Here is a 23872-nt window from a genome sequence, read left to right on the forward strand (position 1 = left end):
TAGATAATACAGTTGAAAACTGCTTTTCTTTAATGTAAGCATAAGGATTTAGAAATAATCATCCTCTCTGCTGTTACAAAACTTATTATATCATGTTAGATTAGAATAACTTATATTCGTCTTACTAATGTCATTGTTGTGTTTCTGGTTGATATTTTTGCCTTTGCGTTAGAGGAATAATAGTAAACTTACACCATTATTTGCCAGTCTTGTTTCTAAGTATTTTACTTAAAACCTATTAGCGGTAACACAGAGAACCCAGAGACTTTATGTAATACACTCAAAACCACATGTTAGAAAAGCAGTAGAGATAAAATTCAAGCCTGCCTCATCTGGCTCCAGCTTCTGTGCTGTTCTCAATAATTGCTAGAGTGCTACTAACTATTTTTGATGACTTTAATTATTTTTCTGCCTCATTGAATCAAAATGACTCAGTATCTGTGTGTGTGCATGTGTGTATGTGTGTATAAGGTCAGAAACAACAAAATTAACGTCTTATTGAAAGGAACACAGTCCCTGTTTCATTAACTGTTTTACTTCTAGCAACCATGCCTTTTAATATCTATTTACAAGGTCTGGTAAAACATTTGTTTTTTCCTTTGATTTATAGAATAGTTTGGACTCATGAAGATGGATTTATATACTAGTAATCTGAGTCATGAGTCAGAAAAATCTTTTCATTTGAGCAGCCAGCCTTGCATTCTTATCCCTCTTTGTGTTTTATTTCTATTCAGTGTTACCTACCGGTAGAGAAAATCTGATTTTTTAATGACTTGCTGTTCTTTAAGCCTCTCTCTTCTCCACTATAAAAACACAAACTGTGGAGAAGGGGAGGCCAGGGGAGGGTCTGTGCTTATGATCTATGAAAATAACTTAATAGCTAACAAAATTGTTCTTCTCGACTTCTGGAACATTTTGTTCAAAATCCATGTCTTTTATTTTTGCAGCTTCCCCATTTTTCATTCATCTCTTGATTATTCCATATCCTGATCCTTGCACACCTGAAGATTTTAGAGATAATGTCAGGAGTTTTCAGATCCACACATTGGTAGCTCTAAACAGCTCTTCTTCTAACGGCTTAGGTATACAAGTTTTCTTAGTTTAATTTGGAACTTGATGCAAGTAAAAGAAAGTCACAGAATGTTTTTCCCCTGCATTTGAGTAATCTGAGCTATATAGTCATCTTAACTTGGAATCACATCTTTAATACCTATTAGTAACTTTTCCTTTCAGTGCTAGAACTAATTATGGAAGAGGTGAATGTGTGATTAAGTGAAGTGTAACTTTTTCTTTTTTCTTTTAACTAGATACAGTTTGGGACTTTATCGGATTATTTTGATGCACTGGATAAAGAAGATGCAGCCAATAGAAAGAACAGCCAATCAATGTTCCCTGTCCTAAGTGGAGATTTTTTCACTTATGCTGACCGAGATGATCATTACTGGAGTGGCTATTTTACATCCAGACCCTTTTACAAACGAATGGATAGGATATTGGAATCCCATTTAAGGTGCATTTACTTTTATTTTATTTTTTGTCTTTTTGCCTTTTCTAGGGCCACTCCTGCGGCATATGGAGATTCCCAGGCTAGGGGTCTAATCAGAGCCATAGCCACCGGCCTACGCCAGAGTCACAGCAGTGCGGGATCTGAGCCTTGTCTGCAGCCCACACCACAGCCCACAGCAACACTGGATCCCTACCTAACCCACTGAGCAAGGCCAGGGATCAAACCCACAACCTCATGGTTCCTAGTCAGACTCAACCACTGAGCCACGATGGAAACTCCAAGGTGCATTTACTTTTAGACAGCTACATTTATTTATTCACTTCTTTTATGTTATCATAGCTTTTTGTAGAGTGTTCCATAATACACAGTATTTATGTGTTTAGGTTGCATTTAATGTAATTGTGAAATTTTAATGCAATCAGAGATATATCTCCAAACCATAATCTGATTACTACAAGGGTTTTTGTTCTGGAAGTTTATGTAATTAGATTTTCAGGGAGTTGTATACAGTATTTTATATTTTTCTAATTAACCACCTCTTCTATTTGCATACCATAAGAATATTCATTGTCATCATGGCGTGTCTGCAGGTCAGTTATCTATCAGGCTAAATTGATGGAAACAGGAGCGGGGGTCAGAAGGAAAAAATAGGGTTTCTCAGCAGCCAAAGTGTGCGCCTCAAAGTGCAAACTCTAAAACTAATGTCTTTTATAGATGGGAGAAATTTAGAGGCTCCATCTCTGTTCTTATTTATTTGAAACATATTTCTATAGATATGATTTTCTGCTTAGAAGAAGAAAATTTGAAAGAGATGAAAACTGATGGAAGCCGTGTGATTGGGTGAAAAAGTAAACTGATATAGAGAAGACAGAAAAGTCAATAGCAAGACATAAAAATACTCTAAACCTGCATTGTCCAGTTCTTTTCAATCCCTGCCCAATAGAACTTTATACAGGGATAGAAATACTCTTTTTCTGCACTGTTTAGGCAGTATGTGAGCCATTAGCTACATGTAACTCCAGAGCACTTAAGTTTTATTCAATATTAATTCATTTTAATGTACACAGTCACATGTGGCCATTGGCTGTCAGAGTGGAAAGTACAGTTCTAAGTAACTGAGGCTCATTGTTTTTTGATGAAGAAAAACCACCCCAGGGGGATCCTGAGGCTTTTCCTATGTGTATGTAGCCCAGGAGAGTAATTCATTTTCATGACAAATTCATGTTCAATATAGTTTAAAAATGTGAATTCATTATGATTAATTTTCGTAATGAATCTTGTATTAAAAATAAGTTATACCTCCCTTTCTTCTGTGTACTTGTGGATATTGAGTATATATTGGGCATCCTGTTTATAAAAATCACTAATTTTTTTAAGAGCTATACTTTGGTATAGTAGCCTGTGTTTTTATTATTTTTGCTGTTGTCCTACTGTTTGTACAAATTAACAGTAATTGTTATTTAAAAATCCTAAACTTTGACTGTTCTTTGGATATTTATAAATGTATCAGATTATTACATATTATTATATTTATTACAAAGTAGTATTTATACATTATAGATATTCTGCATTTTAACCCAGTAGAATATTAGTTATCTATTTTGTTATTATGATAACAACAGAGTAAGTACTAAATACTGTAGAAATTCCTTTGACCTAATGCATGATTTTTAAGTGTGAAGTATTTTTTGATTTGCAAAGAGTCTTAAATATTGATTCAATCTTAATTTATTGTACTTTTTAAAGCTATTACTTAAATATATTACAGCTGGTATTTTATTTTGAAAATTTTGCTGCTTTATTTTATTTAAAAATTCTTTTTCTTTTATGGCCTCACTTTTATGGAACTTCCTGGGCCAGGGATTAAATCCAAGCCTCAGCTGTGGCAATGCCAGTTCCTTTACAACCCACTCACTGGGCCAGCTATTGAACCTGCGCCTCCACAGTGACCAGAGCCACTGCATTCAGATACTTAACTCACTGCACCACAGTGAGAACTCCTGCTGCTTTAAACAAAGAAAAATAAACCACATAATAATTTGAATTTTAAAGTGTAATTAGGGAGTTCCTATTGTGGCTCAGCAGGTTAAGACCCCAACTGGTGTCCATGAGGATATGCAGGTTCAATCCCTGGCCTAACTTAGTTGGATAAGGATACAGCATTACTGCAAGCTGTGATGTAAGTCACAGGTATGGCTGGGATCCCGCATTGCCGTGGCTGTGGCATAGGCTGCAGCTCCACTTCGACCCCTCGCCTAGGAATTTCCATATGCTACAGGTGGGGCCCTAAAAAAGAAAAATACATACATACATACATACATACATAAAATGTAATTAATTTATTTGTAAATAAGTTTATCGTCTGGTGTTATTTCATCCTAAACTCATTTGTAAAAAATACATATATAATAGAAGAGCATAAAGAGGAAAATATTCTTAAAATCCACTTTTTAACATTTTGGAACATCTATATGTATATATATACTCTTTCCAAAACCAGGAATATTTACTCTGGATGTATATGCATTTATATATCTATACACACACTTTCCTTAAATCCAATATAATGCTTCTCATGCCATGAATTTCAGAAGGTTTATAATTTTAAAAAGTGGAAATTTTTTAGTATCTTTTAATTATTTCAACAATTCAAAGGAATTCTTTTTTTTAAACATTTGAGTCTCTCCTTTTTTACTGATATCTTAATATATTTTCTTGCTGCCTTGATTTCTCTCCACCATATTAGCATGTTTGTCATGGAGAACTTTCTTATACTTTTTACTCCATCAAGCCTGTCAAAGAACTGTTAAGAAACCTATCTTGGACCATATCCTCAGATGAAAAAAATTAAAGATGAAAATGATAAACTCCCATATTCTTGCTCAAAACTCTTATCCTTTAAAATAAGTGAGAAAAGATGGCGTATGATGTATCATCTTTCAGCTTATATTGTTAATTCTTTATAGCTGTATGTCACCCATCATTCAACTTTTAGACCAACGCTTGTCCCTGAGCTGTCCTGCCGTCGTGTCCCACCTCTTCTTTACTGTGACTCTCCCACTCATGTAACCATGCATCTTCCTACCACCTCTCCTTTTAACGTACATATGCGAGAGGAAATGGCTTTCTGGTGATGAAGTTTGTGATACATGTTGACACTGCTCAGGAGAAAGAGCAGAAACCCTTATCCAGGTCTTACTGCTTTGAGATTTTTCACGATGTTGTATGTAAATGAACATATCTTGCTGCCAACACATACTGGCTTCACTCCCTTACGTCACTGAGCCATCGTGTTCTTTGGAAATTGAGAGTTTAGATGTGTTAGGTGAATACCTTAGTGGTTTTATAGAAATGTTTTCTTTTAGTATCATCTTTCCTGTAAATTGATCATACTGAAATTATGGAATTAAAAAAAATTTTTTGAAAAGGTATCAGTGCCACATATTTTAGACTGGAAACTAAAATGTTGGTTTTGAAATAAAAATTAATGACTCTTTTGTGCAATTAGGGCTGCTGAAGTTCTTTACTATTTCGCCCTGAAACAAGCTCAGCAATACAAGATAAGTAAATTTCTTTCATCATCCCTTTACGTGGCGCTGACAGAAGCCAGAAGGAATTTGGGACTATTTCAACATCATGATGCTATCACAGGAACTGCGAAGGACTGGGTGGTTGTGGACTATGGTACCAGGTAATGTAATTATTGAAAAGTGATCTTAAAATCTTTAAAAATTTTGGGTTATAAGCTCTTATCTTGTGACATTTTTTTTAATTGTAATACTGAATGTTTATTAATGTAAAGCAGACTGAATCAGACCAACTACAAAGATACATGTGTTACACCAAGTAAACATTTTCGGTCATGCTGATAGCCCAAAATACTTATCTTTTGATGAAGCTTTTAATAATGATAGCCTTTAAAAATATTACTATAGGAAAACCACGAATTTTCAAAGCTATTAATTTTTCAAGAATCTGTTGAGAAAGTTCTGGCTGTCTCAACTTCTCATTGTAGTGCATTTTTGTAAAGGAGTAGTAAAACATTATTATAGAGCTGATCCCACTTTTTCCCAAGCATAAGGTGGTAATTGGGGTTACCATCGAGACCAAGGATTTGGTATCAAATAAATCATAGTTGTAATGCAGGGAGATAAAGAGTTCCACTCCATTATAGTGCCATTTAATTTCATCCTGCTTCATATTCATTTGCTCTCAGATACCTCATTTTCTGAGGGGGACATTGACCAAGAAAGAATAAGCCTAGAAGCATAGCTAGGAGGTAAAAGAACCTAGAAACCTTGTCTACTGTGAATGGTGCAAGGAATTGGGATGAAAAGGGATGGGCTGGGTGTTGATATCAAAGCCATCTGCAGCTGGTAGATGATCAGTCAGAGGAAGGAAGGAATAACATTCAGCTATTTTCATGTTGCAGATCAGAAACAGTGAGCACAGGCTTTGTCTTGAAATAGCAAAGGGTTTTATAAACAGTACTTCCCAATAATGGAAAGACTTAATGGGATTTCCATCATGATGCTGAAGTTGAGGCTACAGTACCTTAGGGTCAGTGCAAAGGAGATTCTGACCCTGGGGAGGAGTTCTGCCTATTGTTCCATTGTAGTTCAGATTGGTATTTCTTCCAGATCATGCTTTGCTAATATTTTAGTCATTAAAATATGCTTTGATTTTCTTACAGATTTAAAAAGTGAATCTCTTTTCTATAGACATTGTCATATGTGAAGTGTCCAGAGCACATGAAGCCAACATTAAAAATAATTGATCTGCAATTGATATTACTGATTATAATAAATGCCCGTTAAATTTTTAGTTGTAATATTTTGACTGCCTTTCAAGAAACTTGAGGAAAAATATTCTTGAGGTTTCATTAGTTGACTTGAGTCTTTAAAAATGCTTTTTATGGCAAATATATTTGGCATCTGTCTGTTGAGGTAGAGCCAGGCTTAAAGTGGAAAACACTCATTGGATGATGATAATGTTATTTCTCCCACAATAAGCATTTTTGAAAGTAAGGTCAGATACTCTACTCTTCTTTTTCACCTGCTTCTGTCTTCTTGTTTTATTGAGAGTTTAAAAGTGAAGCTGCTGAGAATTGGACCAGAGCAGAGCTCCTAAGAAGAAATGGGAGGAGTCATACCCTTGCATGTATAGCCTACTTGCCCTCTCTCTGGGTTCCATATTGAAAGAGATTGGGGTACAGGTCATTGAATTTTTGCTATAGAACTTTTTTTGTCTCATAACCTCTCTGCAGAAGCCCTGCCATTAGTTTCTCCATGTTTCTGTTGCTTTTAGTTTATAAAAGCATCCCTAGGCAAAATTGCATCTTAGAGAAAAAAGACACACTAATTCTCAAATTGTACTTTACATTTGCTAATTTGCTTTGTGAGCACTTCATACGTATATTGAAAAGTCATAAACAATTATCCAGTCACTAGCACAGACATTTTAAGTAGGAAATTTCAGAACACAGAGAATTATATAAAGAGGCAGCTAGTATTGAGTGTCGTTTTGTTATTGGATTGTTGACTACTGTCTCTTCAGATGTTGGCAGAAATGTCCCTATAAACAAGTGTGTAAGTTAGGGGTTGCTTTTGGCTGCTAGTAATAGCAGCTCAAAATGGAATAAATCCCATCCTTATTTTTATGCCATGTGAAGGAAGTTTGCAGGTCACTGGGTCAGGTCTAACAGCTCTAGGATGCCAGCAGGACTCCAAGTCCTTTTAGCTTTCTCTTCTGCCATCTGAGGGTGACTTAGAGTCTTGCTTTCAACAGTAGATTGAATGTTTATGTAACTGTAAATCGGAGAGCAGACATGCATCATGGCATATTTGGAGGTTAATTTTAATTCATGGCTTAAAAAATGAACTAGACTGGGCACTGTTTACATGGATATTCAGCTTGAAAATGGATATTGGGGCTTTGTGAAAAAGGAATGGTAACAAGGTCACTTATGGAAAGATTAAGAATTCTGCCAGCTCCTAAATTACAATGAAGGAAGAGAAAAAAATGAACAAAGGGCGAGCTTGAGGCTCCTTACACTTAATCAAACTATTGAATGACAGACATGATAACATCTCCTTTAAATGGCAATAATGGTAAGAAGCTAGACAGCTGTGATTCCTAAGTGATATTTCCTGAACTGTTTCATAACAGGGCAAGGACCTGTTATAAAATTAGAGGTGCTGAGAAATCCCACATTGATGGAATGTTGAAACATATGCAATTTTGTTTTACCCAGTTTTCTCCAAACTTATTTACTATTTAGCTTTGTTTTGTTTCCAACAAACAGTTTTATACATCCTAAGAACTTGTTGGAAAAAAGCTGTACTAGTCTTTAGCGCTCATCTCATAAGAAGACTACGTGTGTGCCTTTGGGAAGCGAACATTGATTCGTGGCATTCACTCAGTTTAATTAGAAATCTGTAATACACTCTAATGTATGTAAGTTTTTAGCTGATGGAGAACATGACTTTTATTCTGCAGGTTCAGATGGCCTCATAAAGATAGCCATGTAGATAATAAAAATAAACTTAGATTGAGGAACTTGTTCTCATAACTGAATTGTGTTCAATTCATATACGTGGTCTGGTAAGAACACTTATCACTATCTAATAAAATATTTGAATAAACTGAGAAATTTAGTTGGATGAAGGTCTCAATTTAGATCCATAATATTTTCATACTATTGTTACAGATTTATTATGTAAATGTATTTAATAACTTATTGATCATAATTGTTCTGTCTTTGAAGTTAACCATAATGTTATGCCAAGTTATTTCTAAAAAAAAAAGTTATTTTAAATTCCTTTGCAAAATATTTTTGTTTTTGTGTGCCAACAAAAATGTTTTTAACGCATAGATCCAAAATTGCTTCCTCTGTTGGGGAAAATAATGTAATCACTCTCTAAACATAATAAATTCATTCTGATAGTTGATTGACAACAAGATAGAGGAAGTTTCTCTACAAAGTTCTCCAGTATGAATTTACTTAGAGATGCCTGCTTTGTAAAGCTTTAAAGAAACAAGATTGAACTTGAAAAAAAAGACAAGTTTTTTCCCCGCTATGTGTAGTGCTTTAGCAATAGCTGGTGATGTACAAGGTTATATTCCAGAAATGATCCTGAATCAGTTGATTCATAGGCATCTCTTTGGTTCCTCAGATATAAGTACACAATTTGGATACAGTTAACAGTTTCAACAACAAAGAAAAATAACAAGGATAAAGACAGATCTGTGAAAAGCTTTCTTTTTTTTCTAGTTCTTTAGAACAAGAACATGAAACTAAATTTAACAAAACACCTATTTGAATTCTTTAGAATTTTAAATCCTTTGAAGTGTGTATACTGATTGTATTTTCTTTTGAATGAGAGTTAATCTCACGTCTTCTTTTGTCATCATTTCAATGCTTGTTAAAATCTTTTTCTAAAGTAAAGTATCAAATCATCGCTTTTTGGTAGAATGCCTTAAAGCTGGCTGTCTTATTATTTGGTAAGGAATATAAGGTAATCATTCTGGCTATTCTTATTTTTTGGTGTGATATTCATAGAAAGTATAAGTAGTTTGAATAAGTTTTATGTATTTGTGGTATGTCCAAAAAGTTTTCTATTTTAAATGAATCTTTACCAGTGATGCCTTTTGATTCACTTTTTTCCCTAAGTACTTCATTCTGGGTTTTAAAAAAAAGCCAATTTGTTATAGGTTTATTATAGGTTCTACTTTGCGTACAGGATGAAGGTGATGATGGGTTTGGACGTAATTAAAGAAACTGAAAATATAGTATACAGGTTTTTAAATTACTTCTCAGATGAATAAAATTTTTGGTTCACAGACTCTTTCATTCATTAATGAATTTAAAGAAGATAATTGGACATTCTGCATTGCTGCTTATTTTGAAGGACAAACACTTGTACGACTCTTACTCTTTTGATACCTTCCTAGAAATGGTTAGTTGATATCTTTAATTTTCATAATAACAATGTGTGATTCTGTTGTTCTTGGATTGGAAAAGGGGTGAGAAGCTTAATGAAGAGATACTTTGAAATATAATTATTTATTTGTACATTATTTGAAAGAATTGGTATCACTTTATGTAAACTACCTGTATGGTATTCTTTCCCATAATGTGTATGATTTAACTTCTGGTGTTTATTTTATTCTGACTAAATCTAAGCCTGAAAAATAAAATAATTTTATTTCAGGGTATATGAAACATACAGGCTTTTTTTTTTTTTTGTCTTTTTGGGCCCTCACCCATGGCATATGGAGGTTCCCAGGCTAGGGGTTGAATAGGAGCTGTAGCCACTTGCCTACAGCACAGCCACAGCAATGCCAGATCCAAGCCATACCTGCGCCCTACACCACAGCTCAGAGCAGAGCCATATCCTTGACCCCCCGTGTGAGGCCAGGGATTGAACCTGCGTCCTCATGGGTACTAGTCAGATTCGTTTCCGCTGAGCCATAATGGGAATTCCCATATAATATGGTTTTAGAACACTTCAGATGATATTGCAAGGTAACTGGACATTAAAATTAGTTATTTTACTTAGCTTTAACTAGAAGTTGCTTGATATTTGAACTTCTGTAAATCCTTAATCTCTTGCTGGTAAACTTCAATTTAAATGATCTTACATTGTCTTCTAGTTTTAGGATGAGTCCAAGGAGTGCCCTGAGCAATCCTGATATGTGTGTTAACAGTAGAGCAGTGATTGAATAATTAAGAGACTGTTAGCCTCAACTTCTGCACCTGATTGTATGGGCCTTGAAAAAGTTACTTAACTAAGTCTGTGAGCCCTCATTTATTCATCTGTAAAATAGAGTGAGAATATGTGCCTTGGCTTATTAGGATTAGACAGACCAGTAAAACAGATGATGCTCTGCAAGGAAGAACATGCTATTCTATAGCAAGGAAGAGTAGTTGAAAAAGACGGTTGATCACACCCCTCTTTGCTCTTTACTTGGCAACTCATATATTTAAAAACTTTCTATTTATGATTAGAATTTACTGTGAATGACAGGCTTCGAAATTTTACATGTAATTTGGATTTACACATGTGGAATCAGAGATACAGCTTCAGTATCTCATATACTGATTGATGCTTGTAATCAAATCATAATTATATATTTTCATATTAAAGTAAAAAATGCAATAAACATATGTACATTTCTTAAGGATATGAAACATATGACACAAAAGTAAAATAGTAAAGCTTTTTGCGGAATTGTCTCTCGATCTCGGATTTATTTGGTTCCTAATTGGAACTACTTATTATGGACTGTAGTCCCTGTAACAGTGTTATACTTGAAGTCTAAATACACCAAACACATGCACATATACAAGATTTATTTATTTTGAACTTTGATGCATTTTATGTAGCTGCAATGAGGATTTTTTTTCCTATTGTTCCCTTTTTCTGTTTTTTAAAGTATTATTACGTAGCTAATTTTGAAACTTAAGTTTTCAAAGTAAAATAAACATTTCTGTTCATTTTTATAGGATTTGAAACAAAGAACACAAAGTTCTCTGCCACAAAAAAATGTAATAAGTCTGAGTGCGGAGCCAAGGTAAATAGCATAATTTCTCATAAATTTTTAGCACTTCTCTCACTTGACTTTTTGGGTTCTCATGATTTGGTTCTGGACCTAGCATATATTTTAAGGCAGTATTTCATTTAATCACCTTATTAGTTTAAAAAAAATTGTTTTGAAGAAATGGATTTTTTCCCATGACTGCATCATGTTCAGTGCTAATAGCTAACACAGCACTGGGTACATTGATAGCTGAATAAACTATTATAATGATATCTTACAAATTACTGATGTGGAATGGTAAATATGTAGGTTTATTATAAAAAAGAACCTTATATTTGTAATGTTGATTTTTTTTTTTTTAGAGTATGTTCTTTCTTGATTAACTTTTTGCCTACTTGCCTTGTTTTCATTAATCTCTGATCCTGTATCTTTAAATGAAAGGAGAAATTTAAATACTATTAAAAGATAAGGGTTCCTACTGTAAATCATTTACTAGACAACCGGTTGTTGTGCTTGTTAAACTGCCTCATGTTTGCATTGTTGATTTATGTTAAGGTAAATGGGAAAGGTGTTCTCTTGACCTAAAAATGGGGCAATTAATAGATGCTGGCTCTGATTTACAAAGAAACGTTTTATGTTTTTATTGGCAATTCTTTAACCAAGTTATCTGTGTTTCATGACCAAATACCAGTCAGTACCCAGTGTACCCAGATAAACAGTGTGTTTTTATAACATAACTTTTTACTATCTACATTAAAAAAATTTGGTATCACCTCTTAGAAATTATAGGATAACAGAGTAATTGTAAAGTGTAATTAATGATTTCAATTAGTTACACTTTCTTAAAATTATTTTCAAATAAGTGGGATCAAAATACTACAGAAATTTTACAATTGCTAGTAAAGTTGAGATTTTGGTTAAACATAGGCTAGAGCCTTAGCCGACTACACTTCTTCAGTATGTAGAATTTAAAGCATATATATATAGCTCATGCTTTAGAACTAGAAAGTAAGTATATTTCGATAATTCTAAAATACCACTAAAGAAACCCTGCATTTCTTTTGCCCAGAAAAAAAGAAGGGATTAATTTGAAAAGAAAGTTTAAGTTCTGTCTTGCTGAAGGCTTAAGAGCTTTCATACTGCCGGGCCCCTGTTAGGATGAAAGAAAAATGATACTAAAAGGAAAATCAGTTATTAACTTAGAAAACATTTTCTTTGTGTTATAATTAATAATATTTTGATGAATTTTGGATTAGATGGCTGTTCTTAATATATTGTGTCCCGACTGAACTGTGCTGTCAGTAAGTCTATTTGGCATGATCCTCTTATCTATTACTTCCTTTTTTCTTCTATTTTGGAGAGGGAAGATTCTTTTTTGCTGACTGTAAGAATGACTTAACATTTGCTCTAAGTAATTCATGCTCCCTCCCCATCCCTTTAGTCTTCCTGTGGGTGCATGTTAGGATGGGTGGGATGCGGTAGGGATAGTGCCATAATGAGTCAGAGAAAAAGTCGTGTTCTGTGGTTTCTCTACTTCCTAAACTGTCCTTGCCTTAGCCAGCAGTAAGTGATAATTCAGCCTTATTTATGCTGGAGGAAGAAACTTAGGAGACAGAGGTCTATTAATTAAGGACAAATAAATTTTTAAGCTTTAATATTGAAAAGTTTTAAAGATAAACACAAACAGAACTTTTAAGTCTATTAGTAAAACAATCACTTTTTTGTTTTCCTTTTAAACTGTTCATATGCAAATCATGTTCTTCATTATAATATTATTATCTTAAAGTTCTTTTTTACCAAATCTCCATGCTGCTGTTTCCTTAGGTGCATTGGCAATACTTGGGATTGTCAGATTCCTATTTTTGTCTTTATTATCCTATTTGTACTTTAGAACCTCATGAATAAAACTACTTATACTTCTGGTTTTTAAATCTTTTTTTTTACTTATTAGCCACAAACTATCTGAATTATTGATCTTTCAGTAAAATCAGTGAAGAATGGATAACTGATGGTGGCCTTTAAAATGGAAGGATCTGATGGTTATATTTTACAAGTACCGAAAGTTAAATAATCCGTCTGTGCGTCTCAGTATTTGCATTGACAGATTCAAAAGAGTGGCCGTGAATCAGTCTTCTAGTCTTCATGAGTCTTCTGTGATGTTCTAAGGCTTAGCTTTATCTTGATTATAAGCATAATTATTTAAACAACATATTATTAATCTAAATAAAACATGCATTCTCAGCACAGAGATGTCTAGGAAAATAAGAATTGGTTCTTGGGGGAGGGTTTGAAACAAACTTATTCTTTGTAATATGCAAAGCATAGATATAGTACATAATAGTACATAAATATACATTTTATATGTAATATTAAAATTATGTGGAGGAATGATTAGGAAAAAAGGTCTAAAAAGAGTCTTTAAGGAGGTTATAAGGAAACAAGTCTAAACCTATAGAGTTTAAGTAATACATGTAAATGAATTTGATCATGCTCTTGGCAGAGTTAGTTATAGCTATAACGTGACATGATTTAGTTTGTGAGTATTTAAAAATTAGTCCATAATTTGCTGAAATTGACAAAGTTCATGTCAGTATACCTAATTTAGTTGGCGAGGTTATGTGAGCTGTATAGTGTATACATTCATAGTCTGTATAGAGAGCAGATGGAATTAAGAGTTAAAAGTTAGTTCACCCTCAGCAAGTCATACATAGCCTTAAATAACCTTAAATATACAAAACTGTTTCTCTTTCCCTCTCCACTCACAATTGCCTAAGGAAACCCATTGTAAGGACATTTAAAACAACCTCACGATTAGAGACTTGGAAGACACTGAGGATGCAAGGTGAAAGTCTGAGACAGGTGGAGAGATTCTAGTCTTCCTTTAGTATTCCATCTGTTCAGGCAGGACAGGAGTAAATGTTGCCACAGAACCCATCTGCAAGCCACCTGGTTTGACAGGGTATCAAGGAACTTTTTTTTAAAGGTGGATAATTCTAAATGCCACCAAGTATGTAGTTCAAATAACATCAAGATGGCTTCTGTAAATCTGAAAGTTCATTTTTCAAGTAGATATATTTTTAGTTTGAGAGGAAATTATTCAAACCACTGCTGCAAATGTACCTTTAAATGCTCTTAATTTTTAGCAGGGTATTTATTGGTAAGGAATTCTGTATCTCTTTTAGCCCAAAAAAGAAGGGATTAACTTGAAAAGAAACCCACTAACCATGTGGAGACACAAAGGAAGTCAGTATTTTCTAAGCGTGGGTGACTTAAGAGTATCATCCAGATATAAAAAGACAGAATTCCAGAAAAGGCACTCGATATCCCTATTGCTGTTTACTTGTCAGATGGCCTGCGTGCCCCTCTAAATTAATTTTCTTTTGAATTCTAATGTTGATTAAAAGCATCATTTTCCTTTTAACTGTGTAGGTTCTGAAACTGCAGCACCCACTTTGACTTCTGTCTTTTTTTATCCTTATGTGTCATCAGTTGGAGAGTCTTTGGGATTTTAGCTTTACTCATCTCTGACATCCATCCTCTCCTCTTGTCCTATTTTTGGTTTTAAGCCATCCTTTATGTTTTGTTTGAACTACTGCAGTGGCTTCTTGCCCTTAGGCCTTCCCCTGTGCCTGTAATTTATTAACCACAATTTATGTGGTCACCTAACTAATATACCCAAAGCAGAACTCTGACAGTGTTGTGTAGGTAGAAATCATAAGGCTTCTCAAGACCTAGACTCAGAAGTCTAAGGTCATTTTCTTGGTATTTTAATAGTCAAGCAAGGCACTAAGGCTATCCAGGGCTTAAAGAGAGAATTATTCTCTATTACTTGATGTGAGAAGCAGAAAGAATAATGACAGTCATTTTTGGAGACTCTCTACCACAGTTCATTACTGGCCACCAAAGTCCACATACTTTCCATGTATAAAATAAGGTAAACTTAACCTCCTCCCAAGATGTCTAAAGTCTTAGGATCCTGGCCCCAATTTTTCCTCTAAATCAGGTCCAGCATGGCTCAGTCATATGGCTGGGAAATGACATTGACTTACTTCTGCCAGTATAATTATTTGAAGTTAATCCTACTCACCCGTAAACTGCTTCAGTGTAGGACCTATTTCTTTCATTTATGTCCACTCTTATGCCTATAGTACCATATTCAACATAGTAAGAGTTTAATAAAGATTTGTTGAAATACATGTAATCCTTGACTAAAGAGAATATTAAACTTTAGACACCAGATATATGGTTCACATTTTGTGTGAAAATGTGGTATCTTAGTATGTGTTCTCCCCAATTGGTTTTTTCATCTAATATTTAGAAGTTAAGTGACAGAAAACTTTCCAATCCACTAAATACATAAAAATAAACAGTAATTCAATAGTTTTAACTCTGCTCAGCATTTAGATAGCTGCTCTTTTGAGATTTTAGAATTTCACACCATGGGACTTAAAAAATTTAGGATTGCATTTCAGCATCATTGCATTCTTATAGAATTAACTTTGTTGGGATTGCATTCTTGGGGCTTCTTCAGAATGAGGAAGTTCAAAAGATACTCTCAAATACTTGAACGAATTGACCTCATCAGATCATAAGTCTGAATTTATACTCATTACTGGACTTGAAGGATGCATTCTTAAATTCTCCTCTGAGATGCTTTTCTGTTTAAGTATTAATTGCTTGTGGAAGGTATTTGTGTGTTTTCATCTATGCTTCCATGTTCCCTCTGAGTGGTGTTTCACTAACTTTGATGTTGTTGTGGCCCTAAAAAGCAAAAAAAAAAAAAAAGTGAATTGACCAGTTCTCTGATATCCAGAAACATTTTTCAGCCTGTTTGTAATCTGGGATATTTTTAAAGAGGATGGTTTACCCTGAAGACTAAGTGAGAGATAGTAGTATATTATTTAAACAACCAAAAGCTTCTCAGGGTATTAAAGGTACCTTCTACATGATACCTTAGTTAATTTTATGTTAAAACTTCATCTTGTGGTTGGAACTAGTTTTGGAGCAGTCATATCTGGCTAGCAACATAAAATAATCTTACCTGCAGTTTGCCATTCTAAATCGATAATTCGAAGGCTTGCTTTTGGCTAACTTTTCAGGAAGACAGGAAGACTTTTGGGAGGGTTCTATTCCACCTTTCCCACACTGTTCTCCCCACCCTTAATATTTCTCATTATTGTATCAGAAATGATAAGTATTAATTCCTGAAATGCTGCTTCACCCTTACATTGACTTAAATGAAATAACATCTATTATATGTTTTTTTTAAAATGTCGACACATCCATTTTATATGATGGCTGAGTAGGAACCCTGAGACTGACTCTCTCAATTTCGTATTAAAACTCATGAAAACACAGAAGATGATGAACAGTGAGAGGAGCACCAAAACCTTGGTTTGACAGTCAACCTATTGCCACAGTGTAAAATACCCACAACCTGCAAAGCTGATCGAACCAGACTAAAAAATGCAGTTACTCACTGACCAGTGATAAACAGTTAGAAATAAAAATAACATGCATGTCTCTAAAAGCAGGTATGGAGATTAATTCCTTTGCCTTTTCATAGTGTTTACCCTCAAGGATTTGAAATTCTGGTGCTTTACCAATGAGAAAAAGGGGCAAATGTTTTTCTACAAGGAGAATACTACTTTTTATAGCTACACAGGTAGTTATTCTTTTCGTCCGCTTTCCTTAAGATCTCTATTAAAAAGTCTTCATTTTTTTTAATTGAGCAACCAGATCAACTGATGCTCTCCTTTCCTTTTCTGTGCAAATGGCACTGTGGCCTTGCTGCTCGGAGACTACTTGCTAGCAGGCCGGCACACTTCTCTCCCTCCAGTATTTCGGTTGAGTTGTCTGGTTACACGAATCAATTACTTATTCCCAAATCAATTGTTCTTGTGATGTTTCTCTCATCATTTGATTTTTATTAAACTGATGAATTATGCAAAAATATATTTTTTAATATAAAGTTGAGTAATTTGGTAATTTTCAGTAAAGGTGAATCACTGGTAAACACTGAAGAGATGCCTACAAAATATTTGGGAAGAAATTACAAAGATGTAGAAGCAGTCTGTACTCAGATTGCTTAATATTTTTAAACATTTAAGTTCTCGGTCTACTTTAGAAAAACTAAGCTAGGAACCAACTAATTTATCATCTCTATGGTTATGCCGAAAATATGACACAGGATGCCAGGTAGTGGTCCTATAATCCAAGCAGAAGTTTTGCCCTTACATTTGTAGTTGGCGTGTGATACACATTTGTATGTTTTACAGTAAAGTATTTAAAAAATACACACACACACGTGTGTGTGTGTTTGCATGCGCACGTGCGTGTTTATATATCTTAAAGATGTTCTACTTAAATTTTTACTTTCAAATCAACTTGAACTCTTCCAGTTAACAGATCTATTGCCAGCCTTAATCATACTGATGAGGGCTTTCACTGTGTCTGTTTTACAACCAATTTGGAAACTGAAAGACATAAAATAAGTGGGAGCAAGTATGGAACTAATGGTAGAGCATTGACCTAGGGAAGTATCCACTCAAGGAAATTGCTCTTGGTGGTGGCATGGGCCAGAAAAGCACCTGGTATTCTTTATTAAAGAAAAAAGCCCTCCCTTTGTGCAGAACAGCAGATCTGGTATGGAAGACTGAATGCTGTAGATAGACCCAGCCCCCTTGCATAGCAGCCTTTTAGGAACTTGCAGTCAGGCTGCATCTATGCATATGACCTTATTTTTCACTCACTCTTTTCCCCATTACTGCATCCTTACAGCCTTCAGACAGTATTAACAAACTGCTTATTTCCTTTATTTCTAGTTGTCCATGTCCCATGCTAAAATACTAGCTCCATAAGGGCAGGGAACTTGTTTGCTTTTGAATTCCCTAGCAAATACCTGGCACACTGTAGGTGTTCAACAAATCTTTATCAACTTAGGAAAAAAAAATTGTTTTTTTAACTCTTTGGAAGTCTCCAAAATTTTAAGAGTCATGATCTCTAAGAAAAATGAAACAGAAAGTGGAAAGCGAAATTACAAGATGCTATGGAAAGGTACAGGTGTGAGATGAGGAAAGATTGTTAGGAGGACAATAACAATATCTTCATTAGCGACACTTAGGGGTGAAGCTGACATTGGGAAAGAATGCATCAGTGACATGAAAATGAAAAGCTTTTCAAGAATGCAAGGGAAAGGAGGACCAGTGGAAACAGTGAGAAAGAAGATGATAGGTATGGAGGACAAAGCTCAACAAAAAGAATTACGGATGTTCTTTAGGAAAAGGTGTAGCAGAGGCAATGATCAAACGTATAATGACAAGTTTTCTGAGCTGAGAAGGCCTGGCTTTATAGATGAAAAGGCCTAAGTTCTTGGTAATAGAAATGAAAAGACAGTCACCCCTAGTACATCTTGGTAACTTTCTTCAATTAAAAGGAAAAGGACATTGAAAAGTGCCCAGGCAGAAAGACCGATATTATATAATATGGAACAAAAGCCAGACAGACTTAGGTTTCTTCTCTGTAACAAGAAGTCTATGGAGTTTTGAAATCATTTTATACTCAAAGTTATCTTTCATATGTGGATGCAACAAAAAGACGTTTTCAAATAGGAAAACACTTAGAAAGCGTACTGCAGGTACTCTTTTCTTCTTCTAAAAAGGAAAATTTTTAAATGTTCTTGATAAAGTCACTTCACCTGACTGATATACGAATCAAAATTAAGGCACTGGAAATAATTAGACATAGTGGAAATCCAAATCTTATTGTGAATTCGATTTCCAAATTGAAAGAATTTCCTATCTAATTGTGTGTGTGTGTGTGTGAGTGTGTGTATCTTTTTAGGGCTGTACCTGCAGCATGTGGAAGTTCCCAGGCTAGGGGTCCAGTCAGAGCTGTTATGTGCTGGCCTACACCACAGCTCACAGCAACACTGGATCTTAACTCACTGAGCGAGGCCAGAGATTGAACCCATGTCCTCATGGTTACCAGTTGGGTTCATTACCACTGAGCCGCAATGGGAACTCCCCTGTCTAGTTTTGGCAGAACTTTTATAATGTAAAATGTGATTTACTCACAGTAGTATTGATCTGTAGTTTCAGATTGTGTGAACATCTGAAACAGGTAGAGAGGCAGGAAATGATAGGAGATCTTAAAAAATAATTGTTTTCCCTCAGAAAGATTTAAAAGATAGAAGCTTCTGGGGAGGGTGCTGCTTCCTTCTCATTGCCTTTGTTTATTGTCGGTATACTGTTGACCCTTCAAATACACATTTGTGTTGAAAAGTCTGGAGTTCCAGGCCCACACGCCCACAGGCCATGTAGCTTGCTCCGTTGCAAAGGCCCACTCACACCTTCATCTCAGTGTGTTTAAAACCAAACCCCTCCCCGCCCCCGAATCTTTTCTGTGATCCCAAGCTCTTTGATAACATTTTAGATTGTCGTCCAGTTTCCCAGGCCAGAAACCTGGACCTCTGCTTTAAAGTAATCATATATTCTTGTTTTTCATTAGTGGCCCCCTTTTCTCTCAAAAGTATATTTGTTTGGACAATAAGTTGTAGAAGTATTCTGATTATCTTTGTTTCTTCTTTCACTTTGAAGTTGCATCCAAACACCAAGTCTTTTTGTTCTGTTTTTAAAATACATCTCAGTTTTGCCCACTTTTATTCAATGCCAACATTCTACTTCAAGCTGCAGCTCCCTTCCCCTGGGTGGTGGTGACAACCCTATGGGTGTCCCCACTTCATATGTTTGTTGGAGGAATTAAATAAGCTTTTGTTTATGAATTTAATTGCGTAGGATCTAGCACTTAGTAGGCACCCAACACATATTAGCAATGAGGTTGTAACATCCCTGCTCAAAACCTTCCTCTCCCCATTTCCCCTAAGGATAAAGTCCTGGAGTCTTTAACTTGGCTGTGTACCTGCATTTTGGCTTCTCTCTCATTATCTTTCACATCGCCCTGTCCTGTGTGCTCCAGCCTTTCTGCAGCTGTCAGGTTTTTTGACTTGCCACATTCTGTCTAACTTACAGATCTTTGCTGCCTAGAAAAAAACAAAAAACCAAAAAACTGCCTTCTGCCCTACACCCAAACACATACACATAAACACACACACACACACACACACACACACACACACACACACACAGCTGGCCCAATTCCTGATTATTTTTTAGGAATAAAATAAAAATTACATCCTCTGGAGTCTTTCCTGATATCCTTGAGTCAGGCCTAGATGTCACTGTTGTATGCTTACATGGGAGTATGTGTTTACTCACTGTTGCTGCACTTACCACATGTACAATGTTCTTCCGAAGACAGTTGCTATGAACCTCATGAAGGTGTGGTCTGAGTCTTGTTCATCATTCTAACATGGCATCCAGCAGTCTTTCAGGAACATCACCTAAGAATATGTGCAGGAGCATTTGAATTGGGCATTGCACTGGAAGAAATAATCATATATGGAGATGAAGGGAGCTATGGATAGGGATGTGTCTCTTGGCTTTATTGTGTGAAGAGATCCTTAAAAGTTCATCAGCAATAACCATCAGTGAATCGGTTGAAGATTCTATGTTCATAAAATTCTTTATGAAGTTTTAAATGATGCCGAGTAACCATTTGTGTTTGTAATAAAAATAGCATGGGATTGGTAAACGCTGAGGTTTTAGCTGATGTTTTTATGAAATCTGCCTTCCAAGTCTCATGCAGGAAAAGAAGATGGCTTGTTTGAATTTTAAAAGTTGTGATTAGTTGAGTGAAATAAAGAAGATGTGCTTGGCTCAGAGGAGGTGTTTGCTGAATTGATAACTAAAAATTGAAATGGAGAGGGTGACAGTTATGAGAAAGAAGTTAAATTCAATATTTGATAGGCAGTTTAGGACTTGTTTAAAAATAAGCAGCCCTTTAAGGAAAAGCATGTCTACAGTGATGAATCTTTATGAGAAATTTTTTGCTTTAGAATAATCATCTTGCTTTCAGTGTTTTTCTTTTAGGATTAAGTTTTTGGTACTTGTTGGCTTCCCTGTGTTACCCAGTACTATTTCCTGTGTGTTTAGTACTTCACTTCAAATTGTATTCAGCGGCATGTAACAAAAACCTTATTAAATTGGCTTCATAAGAAAGCAGTTATTTTTTTGTCATGTACAAGTTTTGAGTAAGTAGTCTAGGACTCGTGATAGGTCTCACAGGGTCATTAAAGTACCAGACCCCTTTTACCTTTCAACTCTCTGCCATCCTGAGCCCTTGGCTGCTCTCAGTCTCAAAATTGTACCTGCTTCTCCAGACATGGCATCTCTATTCCTACAGATGAGGAGCAAAGGATGAAAGCTAATTAGAGTCTGCCAATTTTTATTAAATTTCTGATATAATAACTTTCTAGAAAGCTCTATTTATTGAATTCTCGTTACATTGTGTTGGCCAGAACTATGTCACATGGCCATCCCAAGCATGGGGAACCAAGTTTTTTGTTTGTTTGTTTCAATTTTTTTTTAAAGCTAGGATTGTTTTCATCCTAAGTAAAATTGGGTTTCTTTCTGTAAAGCAGATCATGAGAATAGCTATTGGGTAAGCAACTAGCAGCATCTATTCATTAAGTTCATTAACTAAACCCAGGGCGGCTACCGTGTTTTCTCATCACTGGCTACTCTTTCCTGCCCCCTTTGGCTCAGAGTGGAGTTACATTCCATATTATTCTAGAAAGAGATCTGGGCTGAATAAATCAGTTCTCAATACCAGAAGCTTGTTTAAAACTTGTCCTCAAGACTTCCATATCAGTTAGATAAAACAATCATATCAAAACCTTCTAACTATTAAAGATACAGAGATTTTCTGTTTATTCCAAAACCAAGACATTATTGGATATTATAAAATTAAGAATTGGGAGAGAGATAAAGTAATATCTCATAAAATAAGAGGATGTATGTCCTACTGGGATTCAGAGTTTTCACATATTAAGAAGATAGAGTATTTTTAAACATTGACTGTTTCTTAGTGACCTGTTTAAGACCACGTTAAAATATACTTGTTCCTTGGTTCAGTCAGTCAGCCATTGGATGCCAGATTTATTTGGCATGCCTGCCCTGTGTAGAACTGTGCTGGAATGTATACATTTCTTTCTCCTTTCATTGCTTGGTTCTTTCTCGCACAGAATCTGCATGCAGATTCTACAAGCAGTCTGTGACTCAGATTGCTGTAAAGCTTCTAAACACAAGTCCTTAATCCTCTACCTGAAATTTTCAGGACTAGCTATTTATTTGTGAATTCTGAATTTTTAAAACCTTAGGAATGTAATAGCATACTGCATAATCCCTCAGAGTCCGGGGTCCCAAGACTCATCAAATGCTTTAACTTTTCTGAATATGCAGTTCAAGAGGAATAAATATATATAGCTTCATGTTAGTTCAGTTTAGCTTTTGCCACCAAGTGAATTTTGAAAACTCTTGTCAACCTGTAGATAAGTGGTCTAGAAGAATTATGAAAGTGTTTAACATAACCAGCAAGTATCCCCCAAGGCACAGAATGGCAGAAAACATCATGATTCTTCTCACTGGCATTGGATTATGGGCATGTTTGAGTGGCTTACCTCTTCCTCTCTGTTGGATTCTCAATCCTTTCAAAAGTTTCTTGGAAAATATCCATCTCTAAAGAAGTCTTTGCACATCTCTGCTAACCCTCCACCTTTCTGTACCACATTCCTGAACCACCAAAGTATTTAGCTGTTGACTTTTTCCTTTGAAAGAGTCTCTACTTCTTGTTCTAGCTTCTTGATTACACTCCAAGCTTCCTCATTATCAAAATTAAAAAAAAAAAATTCTTATTCCATTCTTACACCTCCTGAAATAAGTTTTACAGTTCTTTGATTAACTAGTTTAATGTTAATGACAGACTGCTTTAAATAATATAATTGTATATTAATAGTATATACTTTCTTACTGTCATTTAGTTCGTTTGCAGACAATGTTTATCGGTAGGCTACTATCAATCTCACATATTGATTTTTTAAAGTGATTCACAGTGTGGAATTTGTCTCAGTGCTTTCAGGGCATGGTATCTTAAATCATTCTTTTAATCAGTTTTACATAAACTTGAAAAGTTCACGTTCTTCCCAGGCCTTTATAATTAGTCTACTATGATTTTTTGTTCCTAAATCCAGTATTATTTTAGATCTACTAGATGTAGATTTTATGTGTGAAAGTGGTTGAACAGACTGCATTTTAAATGATAGTTTTAAGTTTCATTTGTTTAAAAGCAGTGGCAAAGTAGTTATGTGTTCAGAGAACACCTGCTCAATTGCCTGGTTAGTCCATGTTTTAATTGCCTTTTTATTGTTTTACACTTTAAATCAGACTTTCTTAACTAGCTGTGTGTTTCTACTTTATCGTTGTCAGATTATTATAGAGTGAATTAAATTTACATAGGGTGGTTTCGTTGTGTGGTTTGTCTAATGAACTTTAAGTGATTTTGTGCATTGCTTGCAATATCTTACAATTACACTATCAAAGACCATAATCAGGAAAATGCAGAAGATGGGAAGGAATATGTGGCGCTATATGTAAGATTACGATGTTATTTTGATACTTACGAAGGCAGAGTTAGCATGGAGACTACCACTTATAATACGGAAAGGGCTATGATCATTTCCAGTTAAGATATTGGGAAACAAGTAACCTTGTAGAATCTAAGAAAAAATATGTAAAGGAGATGAAATTGTGTCAAAGAAGAGCTGGCATTAGTCTTGGTGTTCTGCCAGATAATGAAATTTTGAATGATTCTGTTCTGTTATTGCTTGTAGCACCAAAGCTTTCCCCCCTTAGTCAGAGTTAGATA

General features: G+C 35.1%; 1 protein-coding gene across 1 annotated transcript in view; it reads left to right on the plus strand.

The window, feature by feature from the left end:
• MAN2A1 (mannosidase alpha class 2A member 1) overlaps positions 1–23872 on the plus strand; it is a 177516-nt gene that overhangs the window by 87293 nt on the left and 66351 nt on the right. The window contains exons 9-12 of the mRNA XM_047778398.1: positions 1308–1510; positions 5016–5198; positions 9351–9465; positions 11016–11083. Coding sequence (XP_047634354.1) covers positions 1308–1510; positions 5016–5198; positions 9351–9465; positions 11016–11083 — 569 coding nt within the window. The remainder of the gene's footprint in view (positions 1–1307; positions 1511–5015; positions 5199–9350; positions 9466–11015; positions 11084–23872) is intronic.

This window comes from Phacochoerus africanus, chromosome 4 (assembly GCF_016906955.1).
Source record: "Phacochoerus africanus isolate WHEZ1 chromosome 4, ROS_Pafr_v1, whole genome shotgun sequence".
Taxonomy (NCBI): Eukaryota; Metazoa; Chordata; class Mammalia; order Artiodactyla; family Suidae; genus Phacochoerus; species Phacochoerus africanus.